Source organism: Tachyglossus aculeatus, chromosome 22, assembly GCF_015852505.1.
Source record: "Tachyglossus aculeatus isolate mTacAcu1 chromosome 22, mTacAcu1.pri, whole genome shotgun sequence".
Taxonomy (NCBI): domain Eukaryota; kingdom Metazoa; phylum Chordata; class Mammalia; order Monotremata; family Tachyglossidae; genus Tachyglossus; species Tachyglossus aculeatus.
In genome coordinates this window covers 4,010,623-4,036,210 of record NC_052087.1, presented here as the reverse complement: position 1 = coordinate 4,036,210, position 25,588 = coordinate 4,010,623, and the positions used below count along the sequence as shown (strand labels likewise).

Sequence of the window (25,588 nt, the reverse complement as noted above, 5' to 3'; positions counted from 1 at the left end):
CGAGAGGTAGGAGTTTTTGCCTGATGCGTAGGTTGATTGGCAGTCACTGGAGATTTTTGAGGAGGGGAGTAACATGCCCAGAGCGTTTCTGCACCAAGATGATCCGGGCAGCTGCGTGAAGTATAGATTGAAATGGGGAGAGACAGGAGCTGTAATGTATTTATTTATATTAATGTCTGTCTCCCCTTCTAGGCTGTAAGTTCATTGTGGGCAGGGAATGTGTCTGTTATATTGTTGTACTGTACTCTCCCAAGCGCTTAGTACAGAAGGACACTGGTTCTAATCCCGGCTCTGCCACTTGTCTGCTGTGTGACCTTGGGCAAGTCACTTAACTTCTCTGGCCCTCAGTTACCTCTCCTCTGGAAAATGGGGATGAAAAGCGTGAACAGGGACAGGGAGTGTGTCCAACCTGATAACCCTGCATCTACTCCAGTGCTTAGAACAGTGCTTGGTACCTAGTAAGCGCTTAACAAATACCATCATCATTATTCCTATTATTATTAATAAATATGATCGACTGAGCGACTGCACCGACCTTCTGTTTTGGGGAGCTGGAGGTGGCAGTGTAGGCTACCCCTGAAAAGTTGGGGTGATTCCGAGCCTCACGGGAGTATGTGAGGGGCAGGAGGAAGTTGTCTGAGGGTCAGCTGCTTTGTACCCCCAAGGATGGGGCCTGGTCAGGCTGGGTTCCAGAGTTCTGGGCCTTACCTCCCCTTTGCCATATAATCTAGTAGGACCTGTCCTCCCTCCCCTTTACTTCCCGTGGGACAGGCAGGGGGTCTTATCTGATGATCTTGGATCTACCCCAGTGCTTAGTACAGGACTTGGCACCCACTACATGTTGAACAAATAGTATTAGGTTTGTCATTCCCATTGGCCTGGTGTTGGTCATTTTCCTTTGCTGGAATTGGGCCCAGGGAGAGACCTCACTGTGGGTTTGTTGTGCTTACCCCCATGGCAACAGTGGCTGGCTTGTGGAAAGACAAGGATATCGGGAGTCCGAGGACATGGGTTCTAATCCCGGCTCCGCCACATGTCTGTTGTTTATCCTTGAGCAAGTCTTGTAACCTCTCTGTGCCTCAAGTACCTCATCTGCAGAATGGAGATTAAGACTTTGAGCCCCACGTGGGACAGGGACTGCCCAACCTGATTGCCTTGTAGCTACCCAGCGCTTAGAACAATGCTTGGCACATAGTAAGCACTTAGCAAATACCATAATTATTATAATTATCATTATTATTAGGCATTGTCCCTGAGGCTGGGGCTGGGCTCCACAGTTTGAGGGAACTAAACCCTCCCCGTAGCCCTGGCCCTACTGTCTTTTGACTCCCAAGCCCATGATCTACCACTAGGCCAGTGCTTATTCCCTATCCCAGCGTTTAGTACATATCCTGGCACATAGGAAGTGCTTAACAAGTGTCACAAATATTATTATTATTAGGCCAGCTAATTCCAAGGGCAGTGGAAGTCAGGCCAGCAGGGCCCTGGGCTAGTTCCAAGGACAGCAGCTTTTTCTGATTGGGCCAGGTGCAGCACTGGCCTGCATCTGTAAGCCCTTTGGGTAGGGATTGTCTCTATCTGTTGCTGAATTGTACTTTCCAAGTGCTTAGTACAGTGCTCTGCACACAGTAAGCACTCAATAAATACGATTGATTGAATGAATGAATCTTCTAGACTGTAAGCCCGTTGTGGGCAGGGATTGTCTCTATTGCTGAACTGTACTTCCCAAGCACTTAGTGCAGTGCTCTGCACACAGCAGGCACTCAATAAATATGACAATGAATGTATCATATTTGTTGAGCGCTTAATGCGTGTAGAGCACTGAACTAAGCATTTGCAAGAGAATACAATATATTGGAGTTGGTAGACATGATTCCACCACAAGCTCTCATCGTTCTTATTTAGCTACCCTTTTCTCCCACAACATTCCCAGCACACACTTTTTGTTCTTCTAAAGCTAGGCTACTCAACGTGCCTCATTCTCGTCTGTCCCGCCAATCAATCAATCAATCAATCGTATTTATTGAGCACTTACTGTGTGCAGAGCACTGTACTAAGCGCTTGGACCTTTACCTTTACCACCACAGACCTTTACCTTGTTTTCAGTCTAGAGGGGTGGTCTTCACCTCTCTGGGTAAGTGGGGCCAAGAGGGCAAACTCTCCCCCCGTGCCCTGGCAAAGAGAGACCAACGTCTGGCCTGGCTGTTAGCCCAGTAGGCTTCAGCAGGCCAAGATAGGTCCTCCCCTCTGGGCAAGCTGGACCAAAATCAGGTGGCCACTGGCATAGGTCGCAGGGTGAGCCCCAGAACTGTGTATCCAGCAGTGGGGAGGAGCCGCCCTGAGTCGTTCACACTCTCTCTCTCTCTCACGGTATTTTTTAAGCACTTACAATGTGCCAGGCACTGTACTAAGCTCTGGGGGAGATGCAAGCTACTCAGGTTGGACACAGTCCTTGTCCCATGCGGGGCTCACAGTTTTAATCCCCATTTTGTCTTGTCTAATGCCGTCGAGTCATTTCCGACCCTTAGCGACACCACGGACACATCTCTCCCAGAATGACCCGCTCTCCATCTGCCATCGTTCTGTGTATCCATAGTTTTTTAGGTAATAATCCAGAAGTGGTTTACCATTGCTTCCTTCCATGCAGTAAGCTTCAATGTCCACCCTCGACTCTCTCCCACGCCACTGCTGCCCAGCACGGGTGAGTTTTGACTTGTGGCAGATGGCCTTCCACTCACTAGCCACTGCCCAAGCTCGGAATGGAATGGACAGGCCTCTGCTTGACTCTCCCTCCCGTAGGCGAGACTGGTAGGGTACTGGAAACTCTCCAGGTGCCATCCTGAGAGGGGCAATCCCCATTTTACAGGTGAGGAAGTGGAGGCCCAGAGAATCAATCAGTCAATTGTATTTATTGAGCTCTTACTGTGTGCAGAGCACTGTACTAAGCGCTTGGGAAGTACAAGTTGGGAAGTGAAGTGATTTGCTCGAGTTCACCCAGCAGACAAGTGGCGGGGCTGGGATGAGAACCCAGGTCCTTCTGACTCCCTTGTGGCTCTAGCCACTAGGCCACACGGCTTCTCTCCTGCCCTGTGTCCAGCAGTACGCATTGGGAGAATGCTAGTGATGATGCCATTGTGGTCACTGGGTCACTGAGAGGTCATCTCTGCATGTTACCCTGGCAGTCACCCCTCCAAATACCACATGACATTACTGGGTGGGGTATCCTATTTTTATTTATTGCCCAGTAGAAAGAGCACGGGCTCGGGAGTCAGAGGATGTGGGTTCTAATCCCGGCTCTGCCACTTGTCTGCTGTGTGACTTTGGGCAAGTCACTTAACTTCTCTGTGCCTCAGTTACCTCAGCTGTAAAATGGGGATTAAGATTGTGAGCCCCCCGTGGGACAACCTGATCCCTTTGTAACTTCCCCAGTGCTTAGAACAGTGCTTTGCACATAGTAAGCGCTTAATAAATGCCATCATTATTATTATTATTATAGTAATAGGAGTCAGAGGTCATGGGTTTGAATCCCGACTCTGCCACATGTCTGCTGTGTGACCTTGGGCAAGTCACTTAACTTCTCTGAGCCTCAGTTACCTCGTCTGTAAAACTGGGATTAAGATTGTGAGCTCCACGTGGGAAAACTTGATCACCTTGTATCCCCCCAGCGCTTACAACAGTGCTCTGCACATAGTAAGTGCTTAACAAATGCCATTATTATTATTATTATTCTCTGTGCCTCATTTACCTCATCTGTAAAATGGGAATTAAGACTGTGAGCCCCACGTGGGACAACCTGATTAGGTTGTATGTAACCTAGTGCTTAAAACAGAGCCTGGCACAGAGTAAGCACTAAATCAATCAATCAATCAATAATATTTATTGAGCACTTACTATGTGCAGAGCACTGTACTAACTGCTTATACTTAACCAATACCCTCATTATTATTATAATTATCCAACACCGAATCCCAAATATGACACAAATGGTACAATGGAGAGACCCACATGGACACACAACCACACTCGTGGACAACCAGCCCGGTGGAATCCATCCCTCTGAGGACATAGTTTGCTATCAGGGAGGAGAAGGGAAGGAATGGTTATCCTGGTCCCATAGTTACCACACAAATACAGAGCTGAAAACACATGGATGTGTGGACACGCTTGGCTCTGATGACAGGAGCCCTGAGGAAGTACAAAACGCAGACCCGTCCCCCATCTGCTCTCCAGGGTCCGGGCTCTGGAGCCCTACCTCAGACCGCCAGGGTCAGCGGCATGGCCTAGTGGAAGCCAGAAGGTCCTGGGTTCTAATCCTGACTCTGCCACTTGTCTGCTGGGTGGCCTTGGGCAAGTCGCTTCACTTCTCTGGGCCTCAGTTCCCTCACCTGTAAACTGGGAGTACCGTGTGAAACATGGACTATATCCAACCTGATTAGCTTGTATTCACCCCAGTGCTTAATACAGTGCCTGGCACATAGTAAGCACTTAACAAATATCTGTTAAAGAAAATAAAGCCTCCTCCCTGGATAACTGTTTCTTCCGGTCATATTGATACTATTATGGGAAGCGCTGTGGCCTAATGGAAAGAGCACAGGCCTGGCAGTCATAGGCCCTGGGTTTTAATCCCAGCTCTACTACTTGTCTGCTGAGTGACCTTGGGCAAGTCACTTCACTTCTCTCTGCCTCAATTACTTCATCTGAAAAATAGGGATTAAATCCTCCTCCCTCCTAACTTAGATTGTAAATCCCATGTGGGACAGGAACTGTACCCAACCTGATTATTGGCTTAGTGGATGGAGGACAGACCTGGGAATCAGAAGGACCTGTGTTCTAATCCTGGCTCCGCCACATGTCTGCTGTGTGACCCTGGGCAAGTCATCTTCTCTATTCCTCAGTTACCTCATCTGTAAAATGGGGATAAGAGTGGGAGCCCTACGTGGGACAGGGACTGTGTCCAACTTGATTAACTTATATCTACCCCAGTGCTTAGACTAGTGCTTGGCACATAATAAGCGCTTAACAAGTACCATAATTACTATCTTCCTTGGGACTTAGAACAATGCCTGGCACATAGTAAGTCCCATAAAGAAGCAAAAAAAGGGATCTCTAATTTTACAGATGAGGACAGTGACACACAGAAAAGGGAAGTGACTTGTCCAAGGTCACACAGCAAGTATCATCATCATCATCATCATCATCATCAATCGTATTTATTGAGTGCTTACTGTGTGCAGAGCAGTGTACTAAGCGCTTCGGAAGTACAAGTTGGCAACAGTATAAAGTAGATCGGACTTCTCTGAATCCCAGACCTGTGTTCTTGCCTCTAGGCCATGCCGCTTCTCAGAAAGCGACTGACAGCCCAGCACAAAGGCAGAGCTGTTGTTATCTGAGTTTGAATGCCAGCTGGTGAGACCCTTAAGTGACACACAGCGGCTCACAAACAGAGCAAGTGGCAAGCTGAGATTAAAACCTGGGAGAGTGCAATATAACAAAAGTTGGCAGACGAGTTCCCTGCCCTCAGCGAGCTTACAGTCTAGAGGGGGACACAGATATTAATATAAATAAATCAATTACAGCTATGGACATAAGTGCTGTGGGGCTGAATAAAGGGGGCAAGTCAGGTCGATGTATTAGGGAGTGGGAGAGGAGGAGATTCATTCATTCAGTGGTATTTACTGAGCGCTTACTGTGTGCAGAGCACTGTACTAAGCGCTTGGCAACATATAGAGACGGTCCCTACCCAACAGTGGGCTCACAGTCTAGAAGCAGATGAGTGAAGAGGTATACCTTCAGTAAGGATTTGCTTGCTCTCAGCTGGAATCACCTTCCGCTGGCTCTCCCAAGCACTTAGCACAGTGCTCCGCACATAGTAAGTGCTCAATAAGTACGATTGATTGACGGATTGATTGGCTGCCCAAATCCAAGCTCGAGTGGCTAAAAGTGCATCCCATTAGGCTGCATGGGGCTTTGCACATGTGGTCACTGGGTGTCAGCAAAGCGTAAAGTCAGATTTTTAAAACACACACACTCTCTCTCTTAGTACAGGGCTGCAGATTTTTCATGAAAACTATTCTGCAAATGGATTTTAAGAGTATTCTGAGAGAAATACAAGTATCTTTCTCCTTTTCCATTTTTGGTGGGGATGGCATTTTTATTTTGGCCATACTTTGTCTAAAGGGATATTTGGGTAGCTATTTGGGACGCAGGGTGGCCTAACGGAAAAAAAAAAACATCGGCCTGGGAGTTGGAAGGCCTAGGTTCCAATCCTGGCTCTGCCACATGCCTGCTGTGTGACCTTGGGCAAGTCACCTGACCTCTCTGGGCCTCATCGGTAAAACTGGGATTCAATACCTGATCTTCTTCCTCCTTAGACTGTGAGCCCCCTGTGGGACAGGGACTGGGTTTTTTTGTGTTTTTTCATTTATCTTTTATGGTATTTGTTAAGCACTTACTATGAAGCAGTGGAAATGGCACGGGCTTGGGAGTTAGAAGATGTGGGTTCTAATCCCAGGTCTGCCACTTGTCAGCTGTGTGACTTTGGGCAAGTCACTTAACCTCTCTGTGCCTCAGTTACCTCAGGTGTAAAATGGGGATTAAGACTGTGAGCCCTAAGTGGGACAACCTGATAACCTTATAACTATCCTGACGCTTACAAACAGTGCTTGGCACATAGTAAGCGCTTAACAAATACCATTATTGTTATTATTATTATGTGCCAGGCACTTTACTAAGCATTGATAGATACAAGTTGGACGCAGTTCATGTCCCACATGGGATTCACAGTCTTGATCTCCATTTTACAGATGAGGTAACTGAGGCCCAAAGAAGTGCCTTATCCAAGGTCACACAGCTGACAAGTCGCAGAGCCAGGACTATAACTCAGTTCCTTCTGACCTGGGCCTGGCCCGTGCCACTAAGCTGTACTTCTTCTCAAACTGTGTCCAAGGATTATCTTGTGTATGCTCCAGCTTTTGGGACATACTACAGATTGCTTAACAAACACCAATAAATGGAAAGACCAGTCAGACCAGACAAGCGTAACGATGATGATGATAATAGCATAATGGTGATAATGATGGACAAGGTACCAAGTTATTTGGAGACATGATGCAGTAGTTGCCTCCTGACCATCCAGTCTCTTTCTTAAGAACCTGTCTTTCGACAGCACTGACTTGCAATCCTCTTTCATCCCTGTCTTTCCTTCCTCCAATCTCTGGGGTCCGCTGCTGCTTCTGGTTTCCTGTGGAACAGGAAGAGATAGAAAACTCTGGATATCTTCCTGGAAAGATTCTGAGGAGAAAGGGGTAATCGTCAGATGCCTGAGACAAAGGTAGACAAAGATCCACCATTGCCTTTTTCCCCTAACAGGAGAAATATCTGAAGGTTTGGAAGTCCCACACAGCCCTAAGGTTGATGATGATGGTATTTGCTAAGCACTTACTACGTGCCAAGCACTGTTCTAAGCGCTGGGGTAGATACAAGGTAATCAGGTTGTCACCCACAGGGCTCGCAGTCTTAATCCCCATTTTACAAATGAGGGAACTGAGGCACAGAGAAGTTAAGTGACTTGCCCAAAGTCATACAGCTGATAAGTGGGAGAGCAAGGTTAAACGGAACCTAAGAACAGCGATCCCTGCAAGTTAAGAAGCTGTGTGACCTGGGAGTCGGAGGACCTGAGTTCTAATTTTGCTTTGCCGCTTGTCGGCTATCAATAATAATAATAATAATAATAATAATACTGGTATTTGTTAAATACTTACTATGTGCCAAGCACCGTCCTAAGCACTGAAGTAGATACAAGATAATCAGGTTGTGTCCTTGTCCCACATGGGGCTCACAGTCTTAATCTCCATTTTATAGACGAGGGAACTGAGGCACAGAGAAGTGAAGATACAAAATAATCAGGTTGTGTCCCTGTCCCACACGGGGTTCACAGTCTTAATCTCCATTTTATAGAACAGGGAACTGAGGCACAGAGAAGTGAAGTGCCTTGCCCAAGGTCACAGAGCAGACATATGGCGGAGCCAGGATTAGAACCCACATCCTCTGACTCCTAGTTCACTATAGGCTCTTTCCACTAGGTCATACTGCTTCCCTAGTATTTATTGAGGGCTTAGTATGTGCAGAGCACTGTATTATGCACTTGGGAAATTACAATATAACAGTCGAAAAGACACGTTCCCTAACGGTATTTACCGAGCATTTACTGTGTGCAGAGCACTGTACTAAGCACTTGGGAGAGTGTAATATAACAGAGTGGGTAGAAATGTTCCCTAATTTTATTTATTGAACATTTACTGTGTGCAGAGCACTATACTAAGCACTTGGGTGAGTACGATAGAACAGAGTGGGTATACCCATTCCCTAATAGAATTTAATGAGTGCTTACAGTGTGCAGAGCACTGTACTAAGTACTTGGGAGAATACAATAATAAACAGTGACGTTCCCTGCCCACAACGAGCTTACAATCTAGAGGTGACATTATTATAGAAAAGTAAATAGAGAACTTAGAATGTGAGCCCCTTGTGGGACAGGGACTGTGTCCAACCTGATAAACTTCTATCTATCCAGTGCTTAGTAAAGTAAGTGCTTAACAAATACCATAATCATTACTATTATTACCCCAGTACTTAGAACAGTGCTTGACACCTAGTAAATGCTTAACAATTACTATTAAAAAAAAAAAAGACATATTCCCTGTATCACCCGGGGTTCACAATCTGAGGGAGAACAAGTATTGAATCCTCATTTTATGTTGCGGCAGCTAAGGCACAGAGATGTTAAGTGATTTGCTATAAGGAAAGCCGGAATTAGAACTCAGGTCTTTGGACTCCTGAGCTCATGTTCTTTCCACAAGGGCACACGGCTTCCTGATTTGGTTCCTGCAGATCCGTGGCTAAGTACTCGATCATCTTCTAGACTGTGATCCCGTTGTTGGGTAGGGACCGTGCTTATTTATTGCCAACTTGAACTTTCCAAGTGCTTAGTAAAGTGCTCTGCACACAGTAAGCACTCAATAAATACGACTGAATGAACGAATTCTCCAGCTGTGACGAGGACCCGAGCTAGCTTCTGCTCCCTGGGGCCTCGCCCCCGACGAGTACATCTGCTTCGCATCCCGAATAAATTCAAACCCATCCCTTCCATTTCCATCAACAAAGGAGCACTTTCTCCCTCTCTCCACTAACGTTTTTCTGTTTTAACAATGTTTCAGTTGTGAGTGCGAAAGCTTTTTATCACAGGGCTTGGCCGCCCTCTTAGCCAAAATAAACACTCATTATAGCACATCCTGTGGAAAAAGAGGATTACCTCAACACCCCTGCAGGCTCCGAAGGTGAGCGGCATTCTGGGATAAGGGGTGGCAGTCCCTAGCACCCGCTGCCGGATGAAGTGCTGTCTCTGAACTTGGCCCTTCGAAGAGGGGTGCCTCGGGGTTGGAATCGAGTCTGGCCCCCGAATCTCGGAGGCTGACAATAGTAATAATAACAATGAATGAATGTGACAAGCACTGTTCTAAACACTGGGGTAGATAATAGATGATCAGGTCGGGCACAGTCTCTGTCCCACATGGGGCTCCCACGCTTAATATGCATTTTCCAGATGAGGTAACTGAGGCCCGGAGGAGTGACTTGTCCAAGATCACACAGCAGACAATCGGTGGAGCTGGGATTAGAAACCAGGTCCTTCTGATTCTCAGGCCTGCACTTTATCTACTATGCCATGCTGATGGCGGAGAAACTGCTAGCACATTAATCCAATCACTTATCCTATCCTGCCTTGATTACTGTATCACCCTCCTTGCTGATCTCCCAGCCTCCTGCCTCTCCCCACTCCAGTCCATACTTCTCTGCTTCCTCGGGTCATTTTTCCACAGAAACATTCAGGACACTCCAGAAACTCCAGTGGTTTTATCCACCTCTGCATCAAACAAAAACTCCTCACCATTGGCTTCAAAACACTCAGTCACCTTGCCCGCTCCTACCTCACCTCACTGCTCTCCTACTACAACCCAGCCCACACTTTGTTCCTCTAATGCCAACCTTCTCACCGTGCCTCAATCTCGTCTATCTCGCCACCGACACCGTGCCCACGTTCTGCCTCCAGTCTGGAACGCCCTCCCTCCTCATATCCAACAATGCCTCACCCCTTCATCAAAGCCTTACTGAAGGGACATCTCCTCCAAGAGGCCTTCCCTGACGAAGCCCTGTTTTCCTCTTCTCCGATTCCCTTCTGCGTCACCCTGACTTGCTTCTTTTATTCATTCCCCTTCCCAGCCCCACAGCACTTATATACGTACCTGTAATTAATTTATTTATATTAATGTCTGTCTAGGCTGTAAGCTTGCTGTGGACAGGGAATGTGTCTGTTTATTGTTATACTGTACTCTCCCAAGCACTTAGTACAGTGCTCCGCACACAATAAGAGCTCAATAAATATGACTGAATGAATGAATGGATAGAAGAGTCAGGAGGCTCAAGGGAAGAGACCAAAAAGCCCTGGTCAGGAGCCCAGGTGCTATCCTTGAAATATTACCAGTGGGTAATATTTTCAAATTCCCAGCACAGTCCCAAGAGCCCAAGAACCAGCAGGTACAGGTGTGCAAGCAGCATAAAGGCAGGCTGGGGACCACCAATCCCCCCTGCCCCAAACCCCCAACCAAGCACCCGGGCTTTTAGAAAACACCCAAAGCCATCTTAAAAGGAAGAGAGGAAACAATGGGATTTACAAAGAACTACAATTTATTTTTCATTTACAGCAACCAGTATAAATAAAATAAAACAGAATTCACGGTGGCAAAAAATACAGGGTTCCGAGGGACAGTTTGAATACAAAACGTTCTGTGAAGTTTCTGTCTGCCCGGTTCGAGAGCCGCAAGCCGAGAAGGAGGAGGAAGAGGAGGAGGAGGAAGAGGAGGAGGACAGACAATGCCTGGCCACCACCCTGAAGGCAAGAAGTTTCTGCTAAGGCAAGACGACGTAATCCCGGTGCTTAGTGCGGCACATAGTAGGCGCTTAACAAAAATCATTATTAAGGGATGTGGCACTAATGCCTGAAATGATAGACCTTTTTTTCCCTAATCCTTGTCCTGGCAAGGGGCTTAGGAAGGTATCTGAAATAGTCTGTAATTTCCCCATCTTTGAACGCAGGGAGAGACACTGGAAATACAGGAGATGGACGTTTGAGACAAGCAACTCGAAGTCTTGAAGGCTAGCAGGTCCAAAGGGCGGGCTCACCTGGGGTTTTTTGTTGTTGTTCTTATGGTATTCATCATGTGCTTACTGTGTCAAGCACTGTTCTAAGTCCTGGGGTAGATAAATCAGGATGGACACAGCCCCTGTCCCACATGGGGCTCACAGTCCAAGTAGGAGGGAGAATAAGTACTAAATTCCCATTCTACAATTGAAGAAACTAAGGCACAGAGAAGCTAAAGGACTTGTCCAAAGTCACATAGTAGGTAAGTGGCAGAGCAGGGATTAGAACCCAGATCCTCACTAGGCCACATGAGCCTTAAAATGCACTCTCCCCTGGACCAAATAGGAACACACTCTTTCACGTTGAGACCATCCAATCTGGTTCCATCACAACGTTCCAAACGTCCTTTGTTTCAAACTCCTTTGAGGATTTTTGCTTTCTAAAATAAGTTTGTTGAGGCGGTGCTTGCTATCGAAGCAGAGGAGGGAGCGAAGCCCTGGTGTCTAGCAAGGAAGTGGGGGCAGATGAGGAGGGTCAGTTAAAAAAAGTTTGCATTTCATGGTCAAGATGCCCAGCGGTGAACAGTCAAATTCCCCACAAGCCCAGGCTGGATGGGGTTCGCCCCATGTCCGGCTTTCAGCCTTTGGAATCAAAGTCAATTTCTGGTAGCGGAAGTTGCTGGATAGGAAAAGGGTGCCTCAGAGCTTGTGCTGTGAGATCAGAGACCTGTGGAGCATGCAGAGAGGCAGATGTGCAGGGTGGAAAAAGATTGGGCTGTGTTGAAGAAAGATTGGGCTGGGGAGAGAAGGATGACCAGGTGTCTATGGTGGGTAGTGGAAAGCTAGGGAATCTAAAACTGGTTGGCAAATTATCCAGGGCAGTGGCCAGGGCAGGGCCCGCTGGAGAGTTTACCCAGCCTTGCCACAAACACTCCATGCTCCAGTGGTGTGGCGTGGTCTTGGGGAGGAAACCAGGATCTAAGGACTGGGATGGGATTAGTACTGAGCATGCAAAACAGACAGGAAGGATAGTCACCTCGAGCAGAAATGTTCAGCCAAGGCGTAGGTGGAGCTCTGGAATGCTGAAATGGACCCAAGGCCAGAGAGTGGAAGCAGAAATGGAAAAGGAGAGAAGAGAGAAAGAGAGAGAGAGCACACCCTTAGTCTGGGGAGAGGCAGAATGTTGAAAGATCTGAAAAAAAGAACTTTCTTCCTCATCTTACTGGTGTGTGGGATATGCCTTTGTCAATTCCATCGGGCGCATCTCTACAGAAGTAGTAACTTCAGAAACGGTATTAAGGAAAGATACAAGTTCGGGTCCTGTCTGTATTTCATCTTTTGTCAACCTCAAATGATGACTACATCAGGGAGGGCTTTCTGCATTGGACTTCCCACCATGCCACGTTCACTTTTGCTATCCAGGGCCCATGGAGTAAGCCAGCCTGCTAACATTAAGACAAGTAAAGAACGGGCTACTGGGAAGGGTGAAAAGCGGCAGAGCAGTGCACTAAGCCCAGACCGGATGGCCAAGCCAGTGGTCTTCACTGCAAAATGAACTCTGGTGGAAAAGCCCACCAGGGCTCAAAGGGGAGCCTGGAGATTCCTTAGAAGCAGGATTTCTAGGACACTAAACTTTCCAGGATTTAAAATATTTGTACATTTCAAGGGAGAGTCTATTAACATTGTAAGGGGGTGGTGAGGGAAATCGTAATACGGGACTTGGCTAAAGGGGGTCTTAGGATATAAGATGTGCAAGTCTTCACTGCCTCTGGGTTCCAAATGGGACCTGAGTTCTAATCCCAGCTCCGTCGCTTGCCTGCTGTGTGATGTTGGGCAAGTCATTTCACTCGTTTGTGCCTCAGTTATCTCCCCATACACTGGGGTTGAAGACTGCAAGCCCCACGTGGGACAGGGACTGTGTCTAACCTGATTAACTTGTATCTACCCCAGCACTTAGTACGGTGCCTGGCACATAACGAAAATACTAAAGAACAAAAATGAAGAAACAATTTTTTCAGCTCATGTCCTGACATAATCCTGACATAACACCCAACCTAGTAGGTGGGGCCAGGGAGATTCTGTGATGACCCTGATATAAGTTGTATTTAGCCAGAGCTAGCGAGTCTCCAGTTCCCTGAGTGGTAATGGGCCATTTTCCAATAGCATTTATTGAGCGCTTACTGTGTGCGCTTGGGAAAGTATTTAAATAGTGTTCTCCTTCCTACTTAGACTGGGAGCCCCATGCGGGATGAGGCCTGTGTCAGACCTAATTAACATGTACCTACCCCAGTGTTTGACACACAGTAAGCGTTTAAGAAATATCATTTAGGAAAAAGACAACATCTTCCCTCCGTATGATCGTTTGAATCAAACAATGGTATTTATTGAGCACTGACTATGCGCAGAGAGCACTGTATGAATCTGAAACCCTTCTTGATACGTTTCTTCCCAATGCTGTGGAATTCAGGGTATGCGTGGACTGGAGGAGGATGTGTATTTGTTCAAGTATGCATGGAAGTTGAAAAGGGAATCGTAAGAGTAATTAATTCGGTCTGTTGGAAATTGACATGTTTTGAAGGACAATTTCAGTTTCCATCGTTTCCAAATTAAATTGGTTGTGGTCTCCTGGTTGGAAGTGAGACTCTCAGAAAAGGAGTGAGCTAGTTGGAAAGTTGGGGAGTCACCTGAGTCTAATACTGAGGCCTCACTAAAGGGGGCAGTTGGGGTCATGGTTAGCTATTGCCTGGGAAAGGAAGGAACCTTAAATTTTCTTTATGGTATTTGCCAAGCACTTTTTATGTGCCAGACACTGTTCAAGTGCTGCGTAGGTACAAGCTTATCAGGTTGGACACAGTCCCTGTCCCCCAGTGGAGCTCACGGTCACCATCCCCATCTTACAGGTGAGGTAAATGAGGCACAGAGAAGTTAAATGACTTGCCCAGGGTCACAGAGCAGACAAGTGGCAGAACTGGGATTGGAACCCAGGTCCTTTGACTCTCAGGCCTGTGTTCTTTCCACCAGGTCACGCTGCTTCTCATAGCAGTTGGTGAACTGGAGTACTCTCTGCTTGCTTTTATAAGCAAAGCTAAAATCACCCGCCAGACACATTCCTCCTGAGGGTAGCCAGTTTGGAATAATACAGTAACAGCATCCATTGAATTGTGTAGTTCACTTTGCCTGGCATATTTCCGACGGAAAACATTTGGTCAAAATCTCTTACAGAGGTTTCTGGAGCCGAAATTGTTGACCGTGAGAGAGACGGACATTTGTGCCCATGAGTTCAGTTTTAAGGTGTTCGATTTCATGTTCGTCTATGAAGAATTATTTTGGAAAATTCATAGGTTGCCGAGAGACTTTGTGGAGCCAGAGGCCTTGGCCATCAGTGACAAAGACAGAGCTGCACGTGACAGGAAGTCTTAACTGCTAACCACAAAGAATATTGCTAAAATTGGGATTGAGATTAATAATTAATAATACGAACTGTGGTGTTTCTGAATCATTTACTATGTGTCAAGCACTGTACTAAGCGCTGGGGTAGACACAAGATGATCAGATCCCACATGGGGCTCCCATTCTAATTAGGAGGTAGGACTGGCATTGAATCCCTATTGTGCAGATGAGGAAACAGAGATGGCACAGAGAAGTAAAGTGACTTTCCCAATGTCACACAGTAGGCAGGTGGCAGAGCCGGGATTAGAACCCAGTTCCTTCGTCTCCCAGGCCTGTGCTCTTTCCACTAGGCACACTGCTTCTCATGGGATTTGGGATGAGGGAATCAGGAATTTCTAACCAGTTTGAATTATGTTGTTTTGTAGCAAAACCAGTTAGGAGGCAATCCAGTGAGGGAGAAGAATGTCACGCTCTTTACCGGTAAGAGTAAATCTGATAGGATAACTAGGCAGTGTATTCAGTTCATTCAGTTTGCCATGCACTGATATCACTCTTTCTTCCCATTTCAAGCTGAACTCTGACGTGAAACAACAGGAAAAGGGATGTTTTTAAAATATCACTGTCAGACCACACCTGGTCCCAGGAGAAAGGAAGAACATTATCTGGATGAGGACGGAGATTCTAGAAGTTGTGAGGGCAGTTTATGTAACTGGGACAGTATCTGCTGCTCTAGAGATGGTTGAGAACGGGAGGAAACGCTTGTCTACATTACAGAGGGGAATCGTTTGTGACACTCTGATGTTTTGGGGTGCTTATTGGCTCAAGGACCAAGACCCAGGGGGTGGTCCGGGGAGGTGGGCTGGGGGAGGAGGGCGTAATTTGGACGTGGCCAATGGAACCCATTTGACCATGCCAAGGTGACGATCACGATCATGAATCCAGGCACACCTCCTGGGGTCCAAGTGGTCAGGAGGAAGTGTTGGGGTGGGGTGAGAGACCCTTAGAATCAGACTATTGATCCCAGAATTTTTGCCCAGTGAGCAGTACTAGGGACAATACTGGAATTAAGGAAATAAGTTCAGCATGAAGGCAGAATGGCTACTTTGCTAGTCAACGCTCCTGGGGAGGCACAGTCGCTTCAGCAAAATCGATCGTGGGGCTTCATACCAATGCCAGTCAATATCAACCATTAACGAAGTCGCAATAAGACGGGTGGAATTTGTTAATAATCAGGAGATGTGGGATCTGTGAATAGTAATAAGGGGGGCAAATGGTGATGGGGTTCACCAAGGGGCAGGCTATGTAAGGAAACGGCCTCTCTGAAGATTTTACAGCAGCAAGATGTAGCGTCAGAGAGCCGCGGACAAGTTTGGTCATCCACATTCCAAAATGAACTCCAGTGGCATGGCTGGAAGGGGAAGACTGAAGATTTTCCCTTGGGACTCTGGGACACTCTGAACTTCAAAGCCCTGGAAGGTTTTATACATTCTGGGATCAGATGAACGATGAGGGTAAGGGAACGATGGGGAGAGGTTTATGATGCTTCTGAGCAGGGCGGGGTAGGATGGAGGTGGGAGTCATAGAGGGCTTTCTTTGCTAAGGGAGTTGTACAATTGTGTGCCAACTTTGTTCTCCGGGACTATGCACTTGGGGTGTGGAGACAGTTGGAAGGTTTAATAAAGGGGACCTGCCGTGAACCATGATCCTGGTGTGTGGTAACCGCTCGAGACGCGTGGGACCGACGTGACAGTTTTCCAGGAGTATTAACATTTCCCACTGCCTAGCTGCTCCCCAACTTGACGGTACGTTCACCCTGGGAAAATATGACTCACGAAATTTTGGCTGAAAACAAAACTTTAGCAACATAAATCTGCAGAGAGGCAGACTTCCGCCTAAACATCACGCCCACTCAAAACACAGTTTGGCTAAGACCGGGACACGCGCTTTAAGGCCTGGGACACCAGGATCCAAGGAGTCACTTGAACAGAAACACAGGGCCCAGTGACAATGGGAGCGTAGTAGAGGAAACCTCAAATTGTCAACGGCCCTGCCGCTCCCGGGCACCCATCCCTGACCCTTTCCGGGGGAAGGGGAGATCCCCCTTTCTCCTTTCCAATGGAGCAAATGGCTCCATCAAGCCCACAGAAAAGCAACACCCCAAAGAAGAACAGCCTGTCCAGCGACCGACCTGGATTGGCTAGTCCGAACCCAAGAGGGAGTCCTGGTGATGGGAGTGGCTGGGGCCTGGCTGTAGCAAAGCCGCTCTGATTCGATCCCGACACCACAGCTGGGATTACAGCGGGATAGCAGAAGGACCACTAGCCAGGTAGCCAAGTGAGCAGAGACCACCGGCATCTTTCCAGCCAACAACATCTCTCCCCCATCCCTTCACCCTGAGCTACAGTGACCACGGCACATGGAAGAGGTTTCCTCTGGGGAAGTGGCGAGAATCAGTGTCAACACAAGCACAAACAAAAAGTCCACAACCCTGCAGTCTGTGGCTGCCCGAGGAATGGGCTGGGGCTGGCTAAATGGCTTCTAATCACTTCGTTTTTGGGGATTGCCAGCTTTGGAATACAACCTCACAATTGGGGTGGGGGAGACAGAGGGTTTGCGGCGATAGCCGGAGAAAAATGTCTTCAAAGGACAGGCTGCTGGGGACAGCAGAGACAGAGAGAGTTGGCTCTTTAAAGCCCAGCCACCTCCTAGGATCCTGCTGAAAATCCGGGCTTCCGGAGGGGATGGATAAATTCTAGATAAAAAGACCTCTGCTGAGGCTGAACCTTAGGAGTTGAGAAAATGCCGCGGGCACCCCTTGGAAATAAATAAGTCTGTCAATCCAGGTGGCCTGTTCGCTTTCTTTTTAACTCTCTAATCACCATCCATACAAGGTTCACGCAGCACAGCCCGGCCAGTACCCTGAGCCCTGTTCAAGAAAGAAAGACATCTTCTTGGTTGAAATCAAAACTTGAAATGTAAACCCAAAATTATGGCTCTTCATTACAATAATTTTTTTATAAAAGAGAAAGCTATAAAATATCCTTCATGCTGTCGCCGGGTTGTGAAAATGTTAAGGACACCCTTCTTCGCCATCGGCTGTTCTCCAAGATGGAGAAGAAGGCACTTTTTGGGTGTTTTTTTTTTTCTTGGTATGTGTACCTGACGTCGAAAGAACGCTGTTCATTTCAACATAAAGCCCTGCCAGTCCTGTCAAAGGCGTGCGAGCTCTCTAATTCTGGAAATGTGAAAGGCACTTTGGGACGGGGGAGACCATCTGAGTAGGGGAAAGGCACTTCAGTGGAGCTTGACCCTCAAAAATCTCTGCCCCCAGTCAAGCAGGCCGGCGAGGGAGGACTCCGTCTCCCGGTATATGTCCGCCAGGACCTCAAGCAGCACACATAGCCAGGGCAAGCCAAAACTGAGGAGTTCAAACAAGTAGCCATAGTCGTACGCGTTGTCCCAGAAGTGCAGGCCGAGAGCACGCAAAACCCGGCCCGTCCGGTTACAGAGGCGTCGTGGGATGTTGAGCAGGTCCCTCATCCTGCTGAGGGGCCAGCTCGCAGCTTTCCTAAGGAAGGAAGTCACGGTACCTGGCGGGAGGGTCTCGGCACTGCTGTCAGTAGTGCAAACGCTCTCTGTTGGGCTCTTGGGGGCCTGGGCTTCCTCCGCCTTCCACTTGACCACTGCCTCCTTTGGACAGATGGAAAGAAGAAGTGGGACGGGGGAAGGGGGTTCATTTGTTGGCGGCCTTTTGCCAAGGCTACAGCTCAAACCCTGCCCTCAGGGTCAGGTGACGCAGGTCGGTGGCGGAATTCCCTTTGGGATTGCGGAAGGGACCGTTTCCAGAAGAGGGAGATGGATCCGTCATGAGCTTTGTACCAAGATGGGACATGTCTCCAGGAAAGAGCTTCTTGGCCCTTTTAGGCCCCGGACTTGTGGACTGGCCCCTCTAGAGTGTAAGCTCATTGTGGGCAGGGAAAGTGTTATACTCTTCTATTGTACTCTCCCAAGAACTTAGTACAGTGCTCTGTGTATAGTAAGTGCTCAATAAATATGATCGACTGAGTCCCCTTCTCCAGAGGTTTGGAGGAGGAGATCCTGCCTGGAGGCAGGAGGTTGGATGAGGTGAAATACCCCCATCTCCTCGTCCCCTCCCTCAAAACCCAGATTACTATGGGGTTGGAAGACACCCGTGGGCACTTAATAATAACAATTATAATAATTAGGGTATTTGTTAAGCATTTACTATGTGTCATGCCCCGTTTTAAGCGCTGGGATAGGTAATCAGGTTGTCCCATGTGGGGTTCACAGACTTAATCCCCATTTTACAGATAAGGTAACTGAGGCACAGAGAAGTGAAGTGACTTGCCCAAGCACTTCTCAGGGGACTACTTGCTGCCCATGTTCTTTCAGGTCTCTAGACCACAACAGGGCACAGGGAGAATCTGGGCAGTTTTCCCCTACAACCCTGGGCTGTCTCAAGTGCCCAGGAGAGCCGGACTCATTCATTCATTCAATAGTATTTATTGAGCACTTACTGTGTGCATAGCACTGTACTAAGTGCTTGGAAAGTACAATTCGGCAACAAATTGAGACAATCCCTACCCAACAATGGGCTCACAGTCCAGAAGTTGGGGAGACAGAATGATTGTGGTATGTGTTAAGCGCTTACTGGCTGCAGGTTACAGCTTGCGTAAGTCCACCGCTTCCAGGGGGAAACTGAAGGCCAAGCGTGAGTGATCCCAGGTCCCCCACCGTTCACGCTGGCCCTGGGCCACGGGGCAGGTTCTCTTACTCCAACCCAGCCTGCACCCTTCGCTCCTCTAATGCTAATCTTCTCATTGAATCTCAATTTCGTTTATCACACCGCTGGCCTCTCACCCACATCTTGCCACTGTCCTGGAAAGCCCTTGTGCTTCATATCCAACAGACAATGACTCTCCCCACCTCCAGCGCTTAGAACAGTGCTTTACACATAGTAAGCACTTAACGAATGCCATTATTATTATTATTATTATTATTATTCAAAGCCTTATTGAAGGCACGTCTCCTCCAAGAGGCCTTCCCTGACTAAGCCCTTCTTTCCTTTTCTCCCTCTCCCTTCTGTGTCACCCTGACTCTCTCCCTTTATTCACCCCCGGCTCCCAGCTCCATTGCACTTATGGCCCTATCTGTACTTCATTTATTTATATTAATGTCTGTCTCCCCCTCTAGACTGTAAGCCTCCTGTAGGCAGGGAACGTGTCTATTATATGTTATTATTTTGTACTCTCCCAAGCGCTTAGTATAGTGCTCTGCACACAGTAAGCGCTCAATAAATACGATTGACTGTCTGACCGACAGGTTGTTTTGGTTCCTCTGTCAAGCCCAGCTCCAACCTGCTGTTCAGGATGACCCAATCTCGGGACAAGTCCCGGGAAACAAGGACACGGGGAATTAAGCAGGGGAGCCTCAACAACATGGGTCTGGGAAAACGGCCCCCAATCAACCACCAGAATCATCTCCGGCTCCGTGTCGACAAGTATACATACCTCTTGTAAGTTCTTCAACTCCGCTCGCCTCTTCCTTTGGTTTGTGTTTGTTTTACCACGAGTGAAGTGTGATTTGCAGTAAAATTTACCTGTAAAATCCCATGAGAAATCAATTTAGTCATCTCAGAGTGCACGTTAACAGGAATCGGAGACTACCCTGCAGCAGGCCAGTAAACAGAATTCTCTCTCCATAAGACGAGATTGGTCATCGATCAATCAATTTATTGTATTGAGTGCTTTAGTATTATTTATTTATTGAGTGTACTTACTTATATTTATATAGTATTTATCGAGCGCTTACTATGTGCAGAGCACTATATTAAGCACTTGGGAAAGCACAATGCACCGTAGTTAGCAGACATGTTCCCTGCCCCAACCCCACAGCACTTCTGGACATATCTCTAAATTATTTATTATCTCCACTTCTAGACTATAAGCTCATTATGGGCAGGGAACATGTCTGCTAATTCAGTTGCATTGTATTCTCCTTAGAACAGTGCTCTGCACATAGTAAGTGCTCAATAAATACCACCGATTGACTGATTGAATGAGGTTACAGTCTAGAGGGAGAGATAGATGTTGACACAAATGAATCATTTATATTATCCTTTAAAAAGATTGGGGACTCTCTAATCTTGGAAGCAGTTTTTATGAAGCGTTCTTCCAAACCCTCCCCATCCTCCAAGATTATTTACTGAATGCTTTCTTTCTGAGAATATCTATGGATGTTGAAGCCTCTACCAGGAGTACCGATGAAAGGGAATCCATGAGATCCCAATAATAAGACCTCCAGGGAATTGGGGTGCTAATCACTTCACTGTACACCCAACTGGGAAGACAGCATGGTGGAGTTGGAAGAGTGGCGGCCCTGGAAGTTGGAGGTCCCAGGTTCTAATCCCAGCTCTGTTGAGTACAGTACAGTAATGTACAGTCTTGGGCAAGACACAACCTCCCCATGCCTCAGTTTCCCCATCTAGGGAAGCAGCATGGCCTTGTGGATAGAGCATTGGCCTGGGAGTTAGAAGGACCTGGGTTCTGATCTTGACTCCACCACTCGTCTGCTGTGTGACCGTGGGCAAGTCACTTCACTTCTCTGGGCCTCAGTTACCTCATCTATAAAATGGGGACTAAGACTGTGAGCCCCATGTGGGACAGGGACAGTGTCCAACCTGTCTTGTATTTACAAGACACGCTTAGTACAGTGCTTGACACATAGTAAGCAGTTAACAGATACCTTAAAAAAAAAACCCTCCCCAGTGACCCATAGCCATGGAGGTCAGGGAAGGAATGAATGATAGGATTTGGAAGTTTGTGCCAAGATCCACCCTGGACTTGCCTGTTACTAGTATGACCTGTGAAACAGTAGATGGACTAATGACCTGATCTGTGGAGGCATCACTGAGCCATAAAGAAACCAGGCAGCAGGAAGGAGGGGAAGCCAAATGTCAGCTGACGCTGACACTGGATAACAGAGCTCGCCGGGATTCAGCTGAGATTCCTTCCTCAAGTGAACGTTGCTCTTCCTGTCACTTTCATGGCCTTGACCTCGAGCAGCAGAAGTGAATTACCGTGGTTGGAACAGAAACCCCAGTTCGAGGTGCAGGCCCCAGCCCCTCAGATGAGAGCATCTCAGAGCTGCAGCCTTCCCTGAGGGAGAACTCCAAGGGTGGGATCGAAGGGCCTAAGCGGAACTTGTGATACAAATACCACTGCAGCGCCTCACGGACTGTCTCCCACCCTTGCCCGTCCGGGTCCCTTACCCGATTTGAACATTTCCAACCAGGAAAGACCCAAAATGGTGGCTTTCTGAGCAAATGGTTCTTAGTTAGCCCTTCCCCATTCCTCAGGCCACCCCAAATCCCCATGCCCTCCAAATGAAAAGGGGCATCAGTAGCCAGAACCTTCTCCTCACCCTCCCAGAGAAGGGGGTGGTAGGCAGGGAGCAAATGAGCAACGGGATGGAGCGCCGGGAGTTACGGTTTCTTTCGAGCCTGCCCTACGTCTGACCCACGTCTGACCCAGAAGAACGGAAGAAAGCAGCCTTGTGGCCTCTCTGACCTTCAATAACCTTCTCCCATCGCCGCCCCCATCCACCAGAGACCGAGCCTGCGAGTCAGAGGACCTGGGTTCTAACCTTGGCTCCGCCACAGGCCTGCTGGGAGACCTTGGGCAAGTCACTTCACTTCTCTGGGCCTCCCTTTTCTCACCTGTTAAATAGGGATTTCATACCTGTTCCTGATCCCGCTTAGACCGCAAACCCCAGGTGGATCACAGGTTTTGCCCAACCAGATGATCTTGGATCTACCCCCAGTGCTTAGTACAGTACTTGGCACATAGCGCTTAACAAATATCATTATTATTATTATTATTTATTCCCTGGGTACTGAACACAGTCCTAGGTGCTGTAGGGTGGCACATGCATTGGCTTTGTCCTCAAGGAGTTTACAACAGCTGAAACGCTGGGCAACCAAGCAGACATAAAGAACGAAGAAAGAGAGACATGTAGGGCCACACCTAGCATGTTTTTTTTTTTTATTAATGGTACTTGTTAAGCTCTTACTGTGTGCTAGGAACTGTACTAAGTATGGGCCGAACTGAGCTTGCCCTAGGTCAGCCTCTATGAATGTGCCTTCTCTCTCCAAACAGATTAAATCCTTTACCCCCAAGGGAGTTCTCCCAGAGGACAATGAGAGCCGGCTCCTCCTCTGACTGGGACCCCACTCCAATCAATCAATTGTACCTATTGAGAGCTTACTGTGTCCGGAGCAATATACTAAGCGCTTGGGAGAGTACAGTGTAATAATATCATGAATTATAATAATAATATATTATAATATAATGATATATTCCAGTGTGCCCAGGCCCAAGGGCACATGGCCTAGAGGCAGAAGCACGAGCCTGAGAGTCACAGGATCTGGGTTCTAATCCCAATAACACCACTAGCCTGATGTGTGACCACAGACAAGTCACTTTACTTTTTTCGTTCTTTTTTTATGGTGTTTTTATGGTGTTCGTTAAGAACATTCTATGTGTCAGGCTCTGTTCATTCATTCAATCATATCTGAGTACTTATTGTGTGCAGATCACTGTACTAAGCACTTGGGAGAGTACAATACAATAAACAAACACGTTCTCTGCCTACAATGAGCTTACAGTATAGAGGGTGGGGAGATACATTTATACACTAGGATTGATGCGGCTAATCAGGTTGGACAGAGTCCCTGTCCCACCTGGGACACGAGTCTTAATCCCCATTTTAGAGAGGAGGTCACTGAGGTGACTTGCCCAAGGTCACACAACAGACAAGAGGCCCACTTCTCTGGACCTCAGTCCCCTCATCTGTAAAATGGGGATTAAGACTGTGAGCCCTCTCTGAGGCATGGGCTGTGTCCAACCTGATTAGCTTGTACCTATCCCCAGCACTTACTACAGTGTCTGACACACAGTAAGCACTTAACAAATGCCATTAAAAATAAAAGGGAGAGAGACACTCATCTGGATCCCATCCAGCCCAGCCAAATCTGGTTTCCGAGCCCACCCTGACCGGATCCCCATGGGAGAGATGGCCATCCGCCCCGAGTACGCTCACCTTCGTCCACGTCAAAGCCGTAGATGGCCAGGCGCAGCGTGGTGGCACAGATGGTACACTTGAAACACTCGCGGTGGAAGAAATGGCCCTCGGCGCTCAGCCGTTCCATCACGTACACCCGCTTCTTGCAGAAATGGCAGCTGTCACTGCCGCCTAGGGTCTGGGGAAATTCTTTGCGCAGAGTTACCTGGGAGAGATAAAGCGGGAGGAAACTGAGGCAGGCCGGCGCTCCCTGCCAGGGGCGTCTTTCCGGGCTGCCGTCCGCGCTCTCCCGCAGAAAGCCGCTCCGGGGGAGCCGGACAGGGTGGGACATTGACCCTCCATCTCCTGTCATTTCTTCTCCAGGCTGTTGAGACGGATGGGCCCCCCTCAGAACCGTCTCCAAGGACTCGTAGAGTACGGGTGAGGGACAGGGCCGCAATTCAAGCAGAGAGAGCCCTCCTAGCTTGGCCCCCGCCCACCCAACCAGCCAAGGGTACCGCAGCCTATCCACCCACTGCCAGAGACCCCCGCCCACCCAAATACCAGTACATGGATGGGCCTCCCCCAAAACACTCCGTACTCTTCATGCCGCAGAAAGGAACTACCCAGTGGCCCCCTGGGGAGGGAATCTTGCCCCCCATAGCTGGAGGGAACGCCAACGTCATGACTCTCCAGAACTACATCCATTACTCAAATGGGATCAATGCTGAACTGTGGGACCCTATGGGGAACAACCTCTGAATAATGATGGTATTCGTTAAGAACTTACTATGTGCCCGGCACTACTAAGAGTTGGGGTGGACACAAGCAAATCGAGTGGGACACAGTCCCTGTCCCACATGGGGCTCACAGTCTCAATCCTCATTTTACAGATGAGGGAACTGAGGCCCAGGGAAAGAAGTGACTTTCCCAAGGTCACACAGCTGACAAGTGTGCAGAATGTAGAGCGGGGAGGCCAGGGGAAGCTGGGATGGGGACGGATGGAGAGAGGAAGACAGGAAGGTGGAAGAAAGCAAAGCCAAAGCCCCCATCGGTCACTTTGGATCAGCACTGGGCAGTTGCAGGATAAGGGAGTGGGAGAACTGCTTTTCAGAGGAAAGGGCGTTTGCTCTGAAAGCAAAGCCTGAAGCCAATAAAAAACGGCCACGGCTCCGTCGAGACTGGCGTCTCCATTCAAACGCGACCAGACCGAGGAGAGGCTTCTGGGCCACATGACTCAGCTTCGAAAGATGGGCAGAAAAATGACTTTCCAGTGAGAGATGCCCAGTGTCTCCCGGGGACTGGGCCCTGGTCCTCCCCATGGGCATGACTGCCTGGCTTGCGTTTCACCTTACCCGTTCTGGAGTGCCCGAGGTGGGGCTGGGTCTGTGGTCGTTCCTATACAGATCCATCAGCACGGCAGCCAACGCCCCAATGCCACTGGACACATTCCCTACTGTCATCTGACCAGAAAGAAGAGGAGGAGACAGGGACAGAAGCACAGGTGGGGGACTATTGCCAAGAAAGGGGCAAACAGGCCAGCAGGAAGCATGCACACTCACACATTAGCGGGCCATTAGCGGGTGAGGAAGAAACCCACATCCCAAAAACAGACTGGAAATGAAATCAGGATATTTTCAAGAGAGAGAGAGAGACACAGACAGGCAGAAAGGACGGGAATCTCAATAACAATAATTATGGTACTTGCTAAGTACTTACTATGTGCCAAGCACTGTTCTAAGCACTGGGTTAGTGAGGGAACTGAGGCCCAGAGCAGTAAAGTGACTTGTCCAAGGTCACAGCAGACAAGTGGCAGAGCGATTAACTAACTGATTAACACAAGTTAATCAGGTTGGACACAGTCCCTGTCTCACACTGGGCTCGCACTCTTAATCCACATTTTTTACAGATGAGGTAACTGAGG

The 25,588-nt window shown here is 48.2% G+C and overlaps 1 protein-coding gene and 1 non-coding gene across 7 annotated transcripts in view; both read right to left on the bottom strand.

Annotated features, from left to right (window-relative positions):
- MICAL2 (microtubule associated monooxygenase, calponin and LIM domain containing 2) overlaps positions 1–25,588 on the bottom strand; it is a 230,276-nt gene that overhangs the window by 52,809 nt on the left and 151,879 nt on the right. For 3 of the 6 annotated variants that reach the window (XM_038765407.1, XM_038765409.1, XM_038765408.1), the window contains 4 exons: positions 25,020–25,127; positions 23,704–23,890; positions 20,115–20,203; positions 14,881–18,273 (listed from right to left, as the gene is read on the bottom strand). In XM_038765407.1, the coding sequence (XP_038621335.1) occupies positions 17,878–18,273; positions 20,115–20,203; positions 23,704–23,890; positions 25,020–25,127 (780 nt within the window). In that variant the 3' untranslated portion in view covers positions 14,881–17,877. Of the gene's footprint in view, positions 1–11,426; positions 11,921–12,229; positions 12,276–14,880; positions 18,274–20,114; positions 20,204–23,703; positions 23,891–25,019; positions 25,128–25,588 lie in introns of those variants that run through there. The other 3 variants (XM_038765410.1, XM_038765412.1, XM_038765411.1) reach the window with 3 other exon arrangements.
- LOC119944336 lies at positions 2,712–2,849 on the bottom strand. Its single transcript, XR_005455825.1, has one exon. It is a non-coding gene; the product is annotated as a small nucleolar RNA SNORA7 (small nucleolar RNA).